This window comes from Dermacentor variabilis, chromosome 10 (assembly GCF_050947875.1).
Source record: "Dermacentor variabilis isolate Ectoservices chromosome 10, ASM5094787v1, whole genome shotgun sequence".
Taxonomy (NCBI): domain Eukaryota; kingdom Metazoa; phylum Arthropoda; class Arachnida; order Ixodida; family Ixodidae; genus Dermacentor; species Dermacentor variabilis.
The window spans coordinates 26,326,643-26,341,530 of record NC_134577.1 but is presented as its reverse complement, the minus strand read 5'-3'; the positions used below and the strand labels follow the sequence as shown (position 1 = coordinate 26,341,530).

Below are 14,888 nucleotides of genomic sequence, written 5' to 3'. Positions count from 1 at the left end.
ACGTGCAGGCAAATACCTATGTGAGCCGTGACATTTGCCCGCGACGGCGATGACGGGCCGTCCCCTACCACCTGTCCCCGCTTCCCCGCCGTCAAGCCCCGACGAACAAGACAGCAGCGCTCCGCAACCAACCATGGCGGCGGCGCCCGTGCCGGTCGCTGGTCCGACCGACGAGCGTGTCGCCACTCCGCCTCCCCCCTCCTTTGATCCACCTCCTCCGCCCCTGCCCCCACTTCTCCTTCGGAGACCTTCCTGCGAGGTCCTCCAGCCTCCTGTAACTCAAACCCAATCCGCCCCTGAAGCTCCGCCTCTTGTCGCTCAAACCCGATGTACCGCGCCCGATGTCCAGTCCCCACCCCAGCAGCAGCAGCAGCAGCACCAGGCCTCGCCTCCCCCTATATTCGCCCCGGCTCACATCTCGGCCCTCACCGTCACCGTCGTCGCAGCCAGCGTCTTCTGCCTAGCCTTGCAAATTGTGGCACTCTGGCGACGTAGCAGTTAGTAGGTCGACGAGGAGAAAACTCGATAAAAGTGTGCACCCATACCCGTCACTAGGGTGTGAGGACAGAGAATGGCACACTTATTGCCCTTCTCGATTTTTCTTCGCTCCGTGTCCTCCCACTTGCTGAGACGAGAGAGAGTTTGACAAGAGCCGACGAATGTTCCCTCTTGTAGGCAAAATGTCGAAGCGGGCTATCTTGTGTCCGTTTACTTGTGAAAACTGGCAGTCATTGCATCGTGCCCATCCTATTTCATGCTGCGGAGATGACCTCTGGAAGGTGCCCGTGGTACACAACGGTTGTGGTAGATGCCCGGTGGATACAGACCTTTCTTTCAAGACGACGCGAGCCAGAACATGTTTTCCCCGAGTGGCGACGGTGGTGGCGGCGGTGACGGCGGCAGCGCAGGTGTGACCGGCTTCATGGCAAACCTCGTGCAAAAATGTTTTCCTTCTCTTGTTGGCTTGTTGCCGACGGTGTAATATAAACTGACTGACGGTCGCACCTGCCCTGCTGTGTTTTCACCGTGCATTGTGTACATAGAGAGGATATTTTTTAACGAGACTCGATCCCTGTCTTTTTGCCTTATGCCTCCTTTGTGCTTTGCCTTCTGTTCTGCCTGCTGTCTGCCAGTTGCCATTGCAGACGACGTGCGTTCGCAGACTAATTACTGCTGCGGTTACCGTTGCCTCCGCCGTCGCATTGTCTGTGTTTTCCCGCGTGACCTTGTAAATATTGCAGTTAAAGAGAGACCACCTCAAGAACAGCCTGAAGTTGCTGCTTGCTCTTTCTCCCTCGTTTTAATTAAATAACTTGTCGCTTGTTCGGCAATTACTTGTTTGCTCTAGCCTTTATCTTTATTTTTTGGAATGAATGCGTTGTTTAAATGTACCATCCGTTGTTGCTTGACACTTGTCTAACCTTAAGTATATACATAATTATATACATTATATATATATATTATATATATATATACACACAATGTTGTTGATTTGATGGAATGCTTTGCTTTACATGAGCAACAAAAAAATAAAACTCGGAAAACAGCTTGTGGAGGAAGCAATAAAATTGCTGCCTTTCAGAGCAAAAACTGTTTTGTGTTATTTTTTCCAAGGTCCGTTAGTAGATTGTGAAACCCTTGAATGTGAAACTGCCATTTTTCAAGGCTTTGAAAGCCCTTGATTTTCATGTCGTACTTTAAAATTCTTGAATGCTGGTTTGGGCTGAGCTTAGCGAATTTCATTTGTGTATCCGACATTGGGTCTGTGGAAGCCAAGAGCCAGTCCAATCAAATTAGCATCTTGTTTGTGGTGGCCATGGCAGTATCACGCAACGTGATTGAAGCCAAACTTGTCGACCCAACATGTGATCGCATGTCAAAGTGCACGGTTAGTTTTAGCATTCCCGCTCTGCAGGAAGAGCCACAGCAGGGCAGCCAAACAAGTGGGTGCCGAATAAAAACTACTGGCATAGCTACTGGGAACCAAACGTCTCGGCAAAACTAGATTCTTGCTTCATGACCTCGACGCAAGAGGTCACTCGTTGGGCTGCCACTGAGCAAATGTGTGGGCTTCGCGGACCGTTCGTATCCATGCCAGTATCCATAGAGCTTCCTACAAAATTTACTGGAGGGAACTCTGGTGCTAGTTTCTATAGGAGCTGCAGGCAGGGTGGTTCAGCTAGCATCAGAATGGTGGTTAGTACATGGATGTGCCTAAACTTTGCCTTCGAATGGCTTTGTGACCCTCAAGGCGTTTTAAATGCGATAATTCATCATAATCTGTATGTGCACTCTTGTTGTGGTCTGCATTGAGAAATATAGGTCTGCTTTGAAATTGGGCCAGTACAGGCAGAAAGAGCTGCACAAGTAAAGCCACAAGAATGTTTGAAGCCGCAAGCTCAAAGATCAGATCCATGTACTACAGATCATTCCCGTGGTAGCTGAACAATCTCGGTGCCCTTTAGTAATTTTAACAGGAATCTCCGGGGTGGTGGTTTATGCAAAAAGGGCTTAGGAAACACATCTCGTTTTCGCTGTGAAATAAAAAAAAATTCTGATTGTTCAGGGCAGTGCTCAATTTTCAAGGTGTATGGCATCTTAGTGCTTTAATCCTTGAAAATACTTTGAAAAGTCCTTGAATGTCCTTTAGTTCTCTCCAGAAAGACTGCTACGGGCCCTCTTTTACACACTTGCTTAGAAACAGTGGGCAACTGGTAGGCGTTTCAGCTCAAGCTGGTTGCTGTTCCATGTCTATGTACTAATGACATTAGTTTCGAAGGCTGTAAAAATCAAGTGCCATATGAAGAAGCTTGGCACTTCCAACAAAAGGTGCTTCCAATAAATGAGCCCCCCCCCCCCCTCTTTAAGGGACACAAAAAGAATGTATGAAGTCGAGCTGGGACTGAAAGATTAGGTTTCTGCAATAACGAATTTGTCATTCATAAAAAGAAGAGAGCTTTTATAGGTGATAAAATGGCGCAAATGGAAAATTGGTAGTGACACCTGTTGTGGACTATGGTACCTCATGCAACGTCAACACTGACTAATTCAGAGGGCAGCAGCCTAATGGGAGGCCGCATAGAGATTCCGTCGGCTTGTCTGTTTTGGCTTGGGCGGTTCAAATTAAGTATCAGTGGGGCCTTTGTTGGCAATATTCAATGCAAAACTGATATATTGGCAGACAGAAATTGACGATAGACTTGTTGACAAGTAATCTATTGATCTAGGTCAAATATTTTCCTTTGGTGTCCCTTTAACCCATGTGATGTCACAAAATTCAGAACAAAAAAAAAAGGTCGAACCATTTTCACCACTGTATCGGCAGTCAGAGCCTCTTTGGCTGAGCAGTTTTTTCCTTCCATACTTCAGGCATACAAATACTCGACAAGCTCGGCTCATATGTACCAGCAGAATCAAAAGATTATGGATGCGGGATCTAAAAAAAAAAATTTCCAGGGCCTGTGCATGTAGCCTAGATTTCAAATGTGCTACCTGTACTAGTCTATGCTACCAACATAATGTTGTACTGCTTTAATGGCTGCTGGGTGAAACTGAGTTGACATTGAGCTTGCTTGCAGAATCCACATCCAAGTTTACAAACTTACGACCCCACCTGTGCAAAGAGGGTTCATGAGCCTTTGTGCATGTCACAAAGGGCTTCTTTACTGTTGCTTACTTTTGTTGTGTTTCTGTTCTTGTTTTTGGCACATAATCTCTATTTGGAATTATTTGCTTGCAACTTCGAGCACATTAATTTCTTTTGGGCTCAGAGGTGTCTGGGGTTATTCTCCGCTTGAGAAATGGAGCATTATGTACCCCTAAAGTATTGGTGGCCTTTGTGAAGGTTGGAATGTGCGTGTCAGTTTGGCTAAAGCTAGGACGAATATTCAGTGGAACATCAGTAGCTTTCCTTTACGGTACTGTCAAAGTATCTCATTAAATGTGATTCTGATCACTTGACTCTTGAAAAATCTGTTGGCACACTACATGTTCTTGAGGTGACCCGCAGTAGTTGCTATGCAGCCATGATATTTTGATGACTGAGCACGAGTTCTTCAGAATGCAACTGTCAAGGACAGGGATCGAACTGATTGGGGCATAATGCAGAAGTGCCTTAGATTTAGGTGCATGCAATAATGAATGCCAGGCAGTCAAGATTTCCAGAGCCATCCGTTACAGCGTCCTTCACAGTCCATTGAGCAGCTTTGGAACATACCATCAGTTGATCTCGGCACGAAAGTTGGAGAAAATTTTTTTGCATGAGTGTAACCATGCCCTTTGTCCGTGATTGTGCTTAAGCTCACTTAGTGAAGTCTTCAGAAGGTGTGTACTCAATGGCAGCTAAGGCATATTTGGCTGGCCATATTATAGTGCTTTGGCAGTGATTCAGTGGTTATGCAAGACAGTAACTAAGCTTTACTGAGTGCATAAATGTGGGCTTAAATGATGACAATGAAGCATGAATTTGAGTCGCTTACTTTTATAATACAGCTTTAATGCAGTATTTCACAGCACAGCATTAGTACCTCTACCAGAGCACTTCGAAGTGACCACTCGAATATGCGTCATTAATTGTAGGCATTGTTCTAATAACATTAGTTGAAGGGTACTAAAAGACAACTGGTGTGAGCCAGTGTGCTTTCCATATGGAAATAAGGAATGACTTTGATCTCATGATATCGATGCTACTTTATTTAGCGAATGCCGCGCGTACTGCGTTAAAAATAATGAAGTACAGATTGGTAAGGGCGACACAACAAGCACAACAGGGAGATGGAAAGAAATTTGATCGCAACCACTTCATAGGGTGGTGGGACAGCTGACAAGCAGCGGCGGCGATTAGGTGGCAGTTAGCGGAGTCAAATGCCACCGTCATGGAAGCAACGTGGCGATGTCTACCAGATGCCGGATGATCGTCCTCCCGGTGGGTTGTGAACACGGATGGCAGCTCTAGAGCCTTTGTCGTCATCGATCTGGGCACCTGGATTGAAAATGAACACACCATTAGAAGGAGAAAGAAAAGGGAGCTCTTTAACAAATTTTCATGAATGAATTCTGTCTTGTCCCAAGACCTTTTTGCTCTCTGTATGTTCATCATAAATGCTATGCTAACCATGCAACTCGCCCAATTTGCTGTATTGCTGGAGTCCTCAAGAGGTTGGAAGGACAGCTGTTCAGAAACAAAACAATCTTTAAAATTTCTATTTACATAGGGCTGGTTTGGTACCCTCGCCAATTTGTTCTTTTCACAGAGAAGATGAGACCATAGAAAATTTGTTTCGTGTCGGAGATTTATAACTAAGAAAACAAACCTTAGAGACGTCGCTCTGCTTTCTTGGATTAGCTTGAACTGCTCTGAACTTGCTATCCTAGGGTGCCTCGACTCTTGGGCACAGTGATGGGAAGGTTATCACTGCATTCCAGATTTTTTTTGTAGGATCAGTGATATTTAAACAGTAAATGCAAAATTTAATGTTTCCTTTTCTTTCAGCAAAATTGGTTTCAAATTGTTTTATTTTTCGTGTTTTCCACTTAATCCTACATTCTCCCAAAATCATTCTTCCAACACTTATCTGTTGATTCTAACATACATATACAAAAGGTTTGTTTTGTTATTCCTTACATTTCATATCTGGCCATTACCCCAGAGTGGGTGCGCCAATAAACCCAAAGATCTACATTTACAAAACCATGTACAGAGCACTAAAAAGTATTCTACAAATAAACGGCTATATTATGCCTAAATTCGTGCGAAAATTTAATTGGACCCTCTTTAAGTCTGATAAGTCGGCCTCGCCGTGCTGGAAGGGAATCGAAATAGGCGGAATTTAGTTCAATGAGCTGTGAAGATTGACGTCAGAGCTTCACCACGCTCCGCAGGCTCCGAGACCGCCAGCTAAGCAGCGCAGTCAATGTCAGCAAAACCATGACAGAGTTATGCATTTAACGGTGCTGCATATTCAACAATTCCGTTGATCTCCGAGATGGCAGTAGTGTTTCGCTTTGCCTCAGTCAAGGCCTTCCTCGAGCACAGCGACGTGCGCCATTTTTCCGACGCTGTGCACGAGCTGAAACGCGCGAAAATTACTCTAATTCGGTTCGGCCAGGTTCTGTAAGAGGGCACCACTTTCTCACATTCAAACAACAGTTTCATGGGCGTAGTTAGCGCAACGTCAACTTGTTGCTAACGCACACGAATGACAGCAACTGCAGCTTATGGCTGCAGCAACGCGTTGACTGCAGCCGGCAGGACACGGCGAAAGTAGTCCGTACTCTATAGTATTGAAAGGTGGCGCCGCGGCATGGCGCGGCAGTTCTTGTAGGCAGGCCTGTAAATATAAAGCGGGGTCTTGTTCTCTTTTCGCGCCTTCCGCTTTCGCATTGCGCGCCAAAAGTCAAGTTGGGGAGGTTGTGGATCGAGTGAAGGTGGAGAGTGAAGCTTCTTGGCTGCATGAAACGTGAGGTACTGCAACAGCGCAGCTTTATTTTGGCAAGTAGCTCTCCTTTTTTACGTGAAACAAGTACATATATTCCTTGAAAGCCGTGAAGCGCGATTTGAACCGCCGCAACACGTAACGTAATTCGAGGTTTCGGATTACCATGTTCCAGGCACGATAATTGATGTAACCTGTTTTAGACTCATCTATTTCGTTTCTGCAAGTTTATTGAGATTGTTTACACCATTTTTCACCCATTTCAAAGGTGGTGTGGGGGCTAGAACTCTTCTACGAACGCGAACTCTGTGTTCTAGCTGCCAGCGGCTCGATAGCGCAGTAAGTATAAAATAACACTGTTGTGTTCTGCAGTGATAAGCGCTTTTTCACCATCTATCTGCTCTACTAAAGGCGTGATTTATGTTAACAGCAGCCAAAGAACTTCTTGGCCCAGTTTGAACCGTGCCAATCGATGTAATATATAGGTGTTTTGACCCCGGCAGGCACACTTCTGGAACCTTGCAGAATTGCAGACATTTTCTAGCTAAACTTAATTTAATATTTATAAGATAATCAAGTTGGTTTTTACAGTTTTTGATGGAGTGTAATTGCACGGTACGAGTAAAAATGCTAGCATTATGTTCTTTGTTATCTACAAGAGCGGTCTTCACAGTGTTGTGGCATCAATGTGTTAGACATATAGATGTCACATGTTATGGCGATTTGAAAACTTTTCTTTTATGATGGCACACAATACACGTGCCTATATGTACTGTCACTGATAGCATTTAAAGTTGTATTAATTTGCCAGTCTGTGGCGTTCAGCCTACATATTTCGCATATTACTTCTGCTCATCATAAGTTTCTCAAACTCGCGTTACGTTCAGTGTTGTGCGAAATTGCAAATGCAGAGGGTTATTAAGTTGGAAGATTGAAACAATGGCCTTTTTTGTCTTTCATCTGAGCACCCTGATTCCTCAGTTAGTTAACCAAATTTATTTGCTACTCTTCATAGACAGAGGCCGCAACAAATGAAAAGTGTTGAAAGGTAATTTATGTGCGATTAAATGGGTTTGGAGTACATGTTCCCCACGAAACACAAGGTGACTGTCATGGATTTGTACAACCTGACATGCACAACATTGCTAAGGGGTGATAGTGAGGCATCTTGACGTGCTGTTACATACAAGGTATTTCCTTGTAAAACAATATCTGCCTAGTTGCTAGGCAAATTTTAACCTTTAAATCTGTCATTCAGAATTTTCCTTTCATATCATTTTGCTATTTCAAAGCTGTGTAAGTTGCACAATGAAGTGTGGCATATTTAATCCCCAGTATTATATTGCACCTTCTTTTTTTATTGAGTGTCATGCTTTGTGGTTTAATTACAAGTCTGAAGCGGCCTACCCACAGTCCTAGTTTAGCCTAAGGAAGTCGTCATGGAGTGTCCCAAGTAGTATAACAGCACTATGGATGAAGCAAGCTGCAGCCCGCAAGAAAGTGTGATTGTCGAGGACAACCATGCATTGGACAGGCACAAGGAAAGCATGGAGGGTAGTCTTAGCAACCTGCCTTATACCACTGCTTGTCAGTTGGGCCCTTTTTCTGTGCAGACACACACATGTTTAAACATTCAAGTGTCTCTACCGAGTATTTTTCTAGTGTTCCCCAGCTCTAGTCAGGTACTAAACATAAAAAGTTAATAGAGAGCTGCTAGAGTCCGGACTGTTAGAACGTAATACAGCTTACAGAATAGTGGAGACATTGATGACTGAAGCAGCAATGGTAGCCATCAGCTTGTGATGCTTTCTTCAGAATATTTTATCCACTACTATACACTAACAATTGTTGCTGCTGACACCTTTGCACCAGCACATAAATGCAACATAGTTGTGGCAATTATAGTTCTGTGTGCTCTGTCTGATGCCACTGTCACAATATAGCGTCACCAGTGCTGCTGTGTGAGGCAGCCTTCATCCACACATGCACTCAAGCGCTATTTTAGGGTGCTGACATCTCCAAAAGTACTGCCATTATTTACCACCAAATTTGGCAAATCGTCATTTTGATTCAAAAGGCACGTTGCATTGCAATCTATTGACATGTTCCTATAAGGGCATGAGATAATGAAATTTCTTTACTTCATTTATGTTGCAGTCTGCGAAGGAAACCTGCATACACCTACAACAAATATGTTGCCTTTCAATAAGAAATGTCTTTAAAATCAGTCAGAGGGGGTTGGTTGCTAAAACTGCATGTAACGAAAACATGTACTATTATCGCCTGTTTTTGCAACCGTACCATCCACACACCTTACTTTGGCATCATTGTGTAGAGGCGAGAAGCTACTACCCATGATGCATGTGTCATGTGCACAGATGGTGTTGTTGTAGCACAACGTGTGATGCAATCAAAGCTTAATTTGGCCTCTCCCTTGTTTGACACGAAGGGTTCAGAAATGGCATGAGTAGACCCGGGCAGCAAGACAGAGGAATGCTGATTCATGTCCACCACCTTTGACCATGGCGGGCCCACTACGAATAGGGAGCGAGTACGGTTGCAAGATTAGACTAAGACTTCCACTAGATGTATCGTACATTAAGCATGTAAGCCTTCTAATGCCTGAATAGATGTAATACACTTTACTTTGGTATCGTTGTGTAGAGGAAAGAAGCCAGAACTTGATCATGCATGTGCTGCGTGTGCAGATGGCACCATTGCACGCCATGCTTAACGCCACTGCACGCCAGCTACATTTAGCCTTGCGCATGGCGTTACGTTCGCACATAGCTTGGCAGTACGTTTTTCCATTCAAGCAGGAATGGTTGCATCTGAAGAGCTCACTGTGCCATAGTAGGTATAATTTATCAAACCCAAACTGGTGTTCCTCAGGAATTACAAGGCCTACAAGTGTGCAACTTGTTGCAGAAATCTCACGCTTACTCGGCTACGGCCAGTCTGCATTCAGCACTTGCAGACCAGAAATGGCGCGAAGAGTCTTGGGCAGTAAGACCATCCCTTTTGACAATGGCAGGCTGTGTCAGTCTCCATAGGGAGTGCAAGTGAAGGAGATGGCGAGGCAAGCGCAGGAGCCCCAACCATCTACGAAGGCGGTCAAACTCGAGTGCCAACAGTAGGGGTATCATTTGTGCCCAAACACTTCTTGCAAAACAAATGGGCCCACACTACGAATAGAGAGTGAACGCAACTGCAAAGTTTGACCTTAAGACCCCCATTAACAGTAGCATAAGTTAGGAATGTAAGCTTTCTAATGTGCGAATACATGTAACGTAATTATGCATAAGCATTCTTTGGCGAGTATCCCAGCAAAATCTGTCTGTCACGCAAAAAGTGTAATGCCCTGTATCTGCAAAAAAATGTGTAATTTGCAGAGTTAAGACATTTAATCGTTATAATAGTGAAAATGTATTCGGCTGGTAGCTTTAGAAACGATAAGGAACAATAAAAAAAGAAAAGAGAATTGATCAGAGAGAAAACTGTTCTTGTCAGGGCGCCTTGAAAGCTTACTTTCCCACATTACAGTTGTTATGCGGAGAAGCCTACTGTGGGGATGCAACGTACGTATAAAAATAACTGATTGGTACATATGATAATAGTATAATAGCAATAATAAATGATTGGTGGCATCAAAAAACTGGTGACGTTGCGGTGTCAAGGTCGTAAAAAAAAAGCAGCTGTGGGGAAACCGGTTGGGACTACGAAGAGGCCATGCAGCTTGCTGGCGACTCATATTCACGCTAGCTAGGAAAAGCAAGTAAGCAAGAGCAAACAGCCAAGCCAGAGAAAGCTTACGCACTAGTAGACAAATATTTTTAAAGTGCAAACAAGAGACACAGCGCAAAAGGAAAGTTATACACAGGACCTTTCTTTTGTGCCATGTCTCTTGTTTGCACTTTAAAAATATTTGTCAAATATGCACCAACTAGACCCACAGAAAGTTCTAAACTAGTAGTCAGTTCTGAGAATTCCTGTACAATTTTTCGTTCTGTCATTTCTGTACCCTTGCGCTAATACAACCCCTGCAGTATGAGCAAGATGTTTCACGTAACCCCACTGTGGCTGCATTTCCGATAGTTTTTTTATTTGGACACATGAAATTTATTTCTTTATGTTTGCATGTAGCACAAAACACTCAAGTATCGGTGTCCTTTTGAATGCTGAAAAGTGTGTTTCAGTTTGCCTGGAGCTAGGATGAAAATTCAGCAGCACGTCAGTAGCTTTTTTTGTGGTACTGTCAAAGTATCTCATTAAACTTTATGCTGACCACTCGACTCTTGAAAAATATGTTGGTACACTACATATTCTTGGGGTGACCTGCAGTAGTTGCTATGCAGCTATGATATTCTGATGACTGAGCATAAGTTCTCCAGAATGCAACTGTCAAGGACAGGGATCAAACTGAATGGGGCAAAACGCAAAAGTGCTTCGCATTTATGCACATGCAATAATAAATGCCAGGCGGTCAATACTTCCGGAGCCATCTACTGTGGCGTCCCTCACAGTCTACTGGGCAGCTTTGAATGCACACTCAGTCCATCTCGGCACGAACGTTACCCAGAAATTTTTTTTGCGTGAGTGTAACCACGCCCTTTGTCTGCGATTGTGCTTAAGGTGACGCGGTGAAGCCTTCAGAAAGTGTATGGTGGCATGGTGGCACGCGCTTGGTTGTGTAATCTCGTATCAGGAATGTGAAGTGCATTATGGCATGTTTTTGTCTTGCACTTTACACGTGAAATAAATGTGTTTTTTAAGTTATTCGCTAACAAGGAATGACCTTCTGTTGACTTCCGTCAATTCGACCCTGGCGGCAGTGACGAAATTTGTCGAATTATCCAGCAAGTAGAATTACACATGATGCAGAAAAAGTGCCCCACACACAGCTGATGTACTTGGCAGTATGCACCCGTGTCTAACGTACCCCAGAATCAAACATGCACCCACTTTCCATTGTCCAAAGCAGAAAACTAACATAGAAATGACATTCAAGCTCCTGAACAAAGTAGAAATATTATGCGCACCTGATTTATTGGCAAGAAAAACGGGCAAAGGGTCCAAGTTGTGTTGCACAATGGTGGCTGGTTTTCTGCAGCTTTGCTGCACGGCTTTTAAAGTCAACTTCGCCGCAGTACACTTCTTTTATGCGGTAAAGCATGCGAATGCCTTGAAAGTGGTTTTGGTTTCATATCCGATTGCACCTTTTCGGCCCAGTTTTCACGAAAAAAGAAGCAAAAGAAGGCACGCTTTAAAATCAGGTAAATACAGTAATTAGACATTCGTGAGGTATGGTTATTGCTTGAAAAAGCTTCCTAGGGCAGACTGAAAACATGTTTTCGAAGAGAGATGACACGTCTTGAGAGCATACACTGTCCCCCAAGGTCCACCTAGACAGATGCTGCCACTAAAAGTGGTCGCTATTATGGTCACTATAGAGGTCAGGCATGTACATGCTGACTAATCAAGTTCAAATTATCCCGCAAAAACCAATTTTTGAACTGAAATAATGAAAGTTCGGTCCTATAACCAGGACCTTCAGTTTGAATAAAATTATCCGAAAAATCAAATTAGCTGGAGTCGAATTAAAAGAAGTCTACTGTAGTTTATAAGATGTACATGTGTCTTGTGCGGAGCTTACATATACTGTATATTTTGGTGGCAGGGTGCAAGACATTTTCCTATTTCAAGAAATGTGATTACTTGCTTGGAACCAATGATCACGGGTACTGCAGATTGTTTGGGTAGCTTCTTAGTGGACTGACATTTTGATTATCAAAAATTGCTAAATTCTGCGGAAAGTTTGCCAGAGCATTTAGCAGGTGGTGGCATGTACCCTTTCAAAGGCTAATGCCACCCTAAAACATAGCAGGTGGTGGCATGTACCCTTTCAAAGGCTAATGCCACCCTAAAACATAGCAGGTGGTGGCATGTACCCTTTCAAAGGCCAATGCCACCCTAAAGCATAGCAGAGGCATGTATATGATAGTACCCTATGCTGTGCACTTCTCTGTTTCTGGTGTTTTCAGTATTCCATTAATGGTAATATGCATACAGGCAGGCTAGAACTCCTTACCAAGTTTCCAAAGCCTGTGGTCTAGTGCAGCCGTCAATAATGCCCTGCGACATTGCCACATTAACTGCATGAAACTGCACTCTCTGCCAGTGCTGAAAAGGCAGCTTGACAAAGTTTGGTGCATTCATAGAAATGTTGGCCTGCCTTTCCAAGGTAGTCTTATTTTGCCCAGCAGGGTGTCCACCAACTGGGAGTTGTCAGGGAATTTGAATAGTCTGAAGATACTGAGGGAAAACTTGGGAAACTTGTGCTTCTATCAGGGGAAATTTGGTGTAATTTTATTGAAAGTGAACGAAAGTCGCGCTAATGCTGGTTCCACTAACAGGAATCACAGCAAATTGTATTTGACACAGTGTTATTGGCTCGAGGAGTTTCCAGACTACAATCAACAACAGATTTTCCAGACGCTCGATTTTTCTGACATGCCTGATAATTCGCACGGCTTCGCTTCTACGTTCGCTGTTAAGCTTCTTGCTGTGTGGTGCTGTGTTTTTCATTGAAAGAATTCGCTGCTGTCAGCAATGGCATCAACTTCGCCATTGTAATCCTCCAGATTCGCTTCGAAGCTTGGAAAACACAATGCGTTGCATACGCTAGTTCTCAAAAAGTCAGCTTCGCCTCAGTACAGGAATGTTACGTAGTGAAGCGTAAGCGAAAGTATTGCGGTGAAGCATAAACATGGTAAAAGGGCGGTTGTCATAAGACACAGTATATATTCCTTAATTATACATGCATGCATCTGCCATCTCCTGTCACAGTACAAGCACCGATATGCCTAATTAATAATAATAATATTTGGGGTTTTACGTGCCAAAACCACTTTCTGATTATGAGGCACGCCGTAGTGGAGGACTCCGGAAATTTTGACCGCCTGGGGTTCTTTAACGTGCACCTAAATCTAAGCACACGGGTGTTTTCGCATTTCGCCCCCATCGAAATGCGGCCGCCGTGGCCGGGATTCGATCCCGCGACCTCGTGCTCAGCAGCCCAACACCATAGCCACTGAGCAACCACGGCGGGTGATATGCCTAATTAGTGAAACTGGCAGGCCTCCAAAGCTTTTTCGGACATGCCTGTGGCGATTTGAGCTCTTAAGGTTGACATGCATTCATTTTTTCAGACTGCCCGATTTTTCGGACATTCTCGCGGTGCTTAGGGCGTCCGAAAAATCGGGCGTTGACTGTACAACCAACCAAGAGGATGCTTCAAATAATCCATGGGGCGAACACGGGGCGAACGCATAGTGGAAGGAGGGAGAGAACAGAAAGGGATCCGTGCATTGAGGAATGAACAGGAAAGGAAGCATGCTGCCGCCTCTTTGAAGAAGCTTAAACTCAAAAAACAAAGTGTTCGCTGACGCCGAGATGCAGGGCAGGTATCCCTCATCTAAACCAAAATAAACTTTAAAGCAGTGCAACCCAACACTGAGGTGTTGTGTATGGGCTGGCAATATTTCAGGACAGTTGAGGCTGACTTTCCAGCTGCTGAGAGAGAATCTTAGTTGTGACAAAGTTCAGGCCTCATACCAATGAGCTTGCTATCAGTTGATAGAAATAGCTCATATTCGAAAATATTTTCTGTGTGCATCTACTTTTCATTGGTATTTGAAAATGTTCAACTCGATTTGGTATGGGGTTTGCCATTTTTTTTTTTCAGATATATCTTATTCGTTGCGCATTTTACTAACACCTTGCTTCTGTTTCCCTTTTGAATAAAATAAACATTACACCTTGGTATTCAAACTGGGGTGTTATTTTTTGTTTCAACATGCTTGAGTGACAGAATCGGGCAACATGGTGTCAGCCCGTCTTGACATATAACAAAGTTCTGTTTCATTTGGAAAAACTTGCAAAGGCACTCAGGGAATTTGGAAATGAAATGTCTACTTGGTAGACACCCTGGACTGGCCCAGTCGTACTTCCACTTGAAGGCATACTAAGTGTGCCGCTTCAACAGCTTTTTGTCTTGACAGGTAAATGGTATGTGTATGATCATGGCTGCTCACAATGGTGTACCTATGTTACTGTAGTACTGACAATGAGCAAAAAGAATAAAAGGAACCAAGGGGTTTAACTTTGGTACAAACACATGAAACCAAGTAAAGCATGAGGGAAATGAATTGCTCTTTTAAAGTGAAATGCAGAGTTAATCAGGAAAATGAAAATGAAAGTGGATTATAAGACAATTTGCTGCATGTTGGAATCGAACACATCTGCATTACGTGTGCAATGCCCTGCCATGTGAGCTTTAGCATTGGCTGTCTCGTCATCTGACCCCCTGGGCATTTGTGTATGTGCAGACTTGGGAGTGTAAGCACTCCTTGGGCCACCTGACAAGGAATTCAGTCACTGTGTGTCGGATTCATA

At 43.9% G+C, this 14,888-nt stretch overlaps 2 protein-coding genes across 8 annotated transcripts in view; one reads left to right on the top strand and one right to left on the bottom strand.

The window, feature by feature from the left end:
- The window catches only part of LOC142560196 (F-BAR domain only protein 2), an 84,838-nt gene extending 83,504 nt beyond the window's left edge, over positions 1-1,334 (top strand). For all 7 annotated transcript variants that reach the window (XM_075672116.1, XM_075672115.1, XM_075672118.1 and 4 more), the window contains one exon: positions 9-1,334. In XM_075672116.1, the coding sequence (XP_075528231.1) occupies positions 9-31 (23 nt within the window). In that variant the 3' untranslated portion in view covers positions 32-1,334. The remainder of the gene's footprint in view (positions 1-8) is intronic.
- Positions 1,335-4,671: 3,337 nt separating this feature from the next.
- Positions 4,672-14,888, bottom strand: part of LOC142560197 (dihydropyrimidinase-like) — a 60,947-nt gene continuing 50,730 nt past the window's right edge. The window contains exon 13 of the mRNA XM_075672120.1: positions 4,672-4,981. Within this exon, the coding sequence (XP_075528235.1) occupies positions 4,896-4,981 (86 nt within the window). The 3' untranslated portion in view covers positions 4,672-4,895. The remainder of the gene's footprint in view (positions 4,982-14,888) is intronic.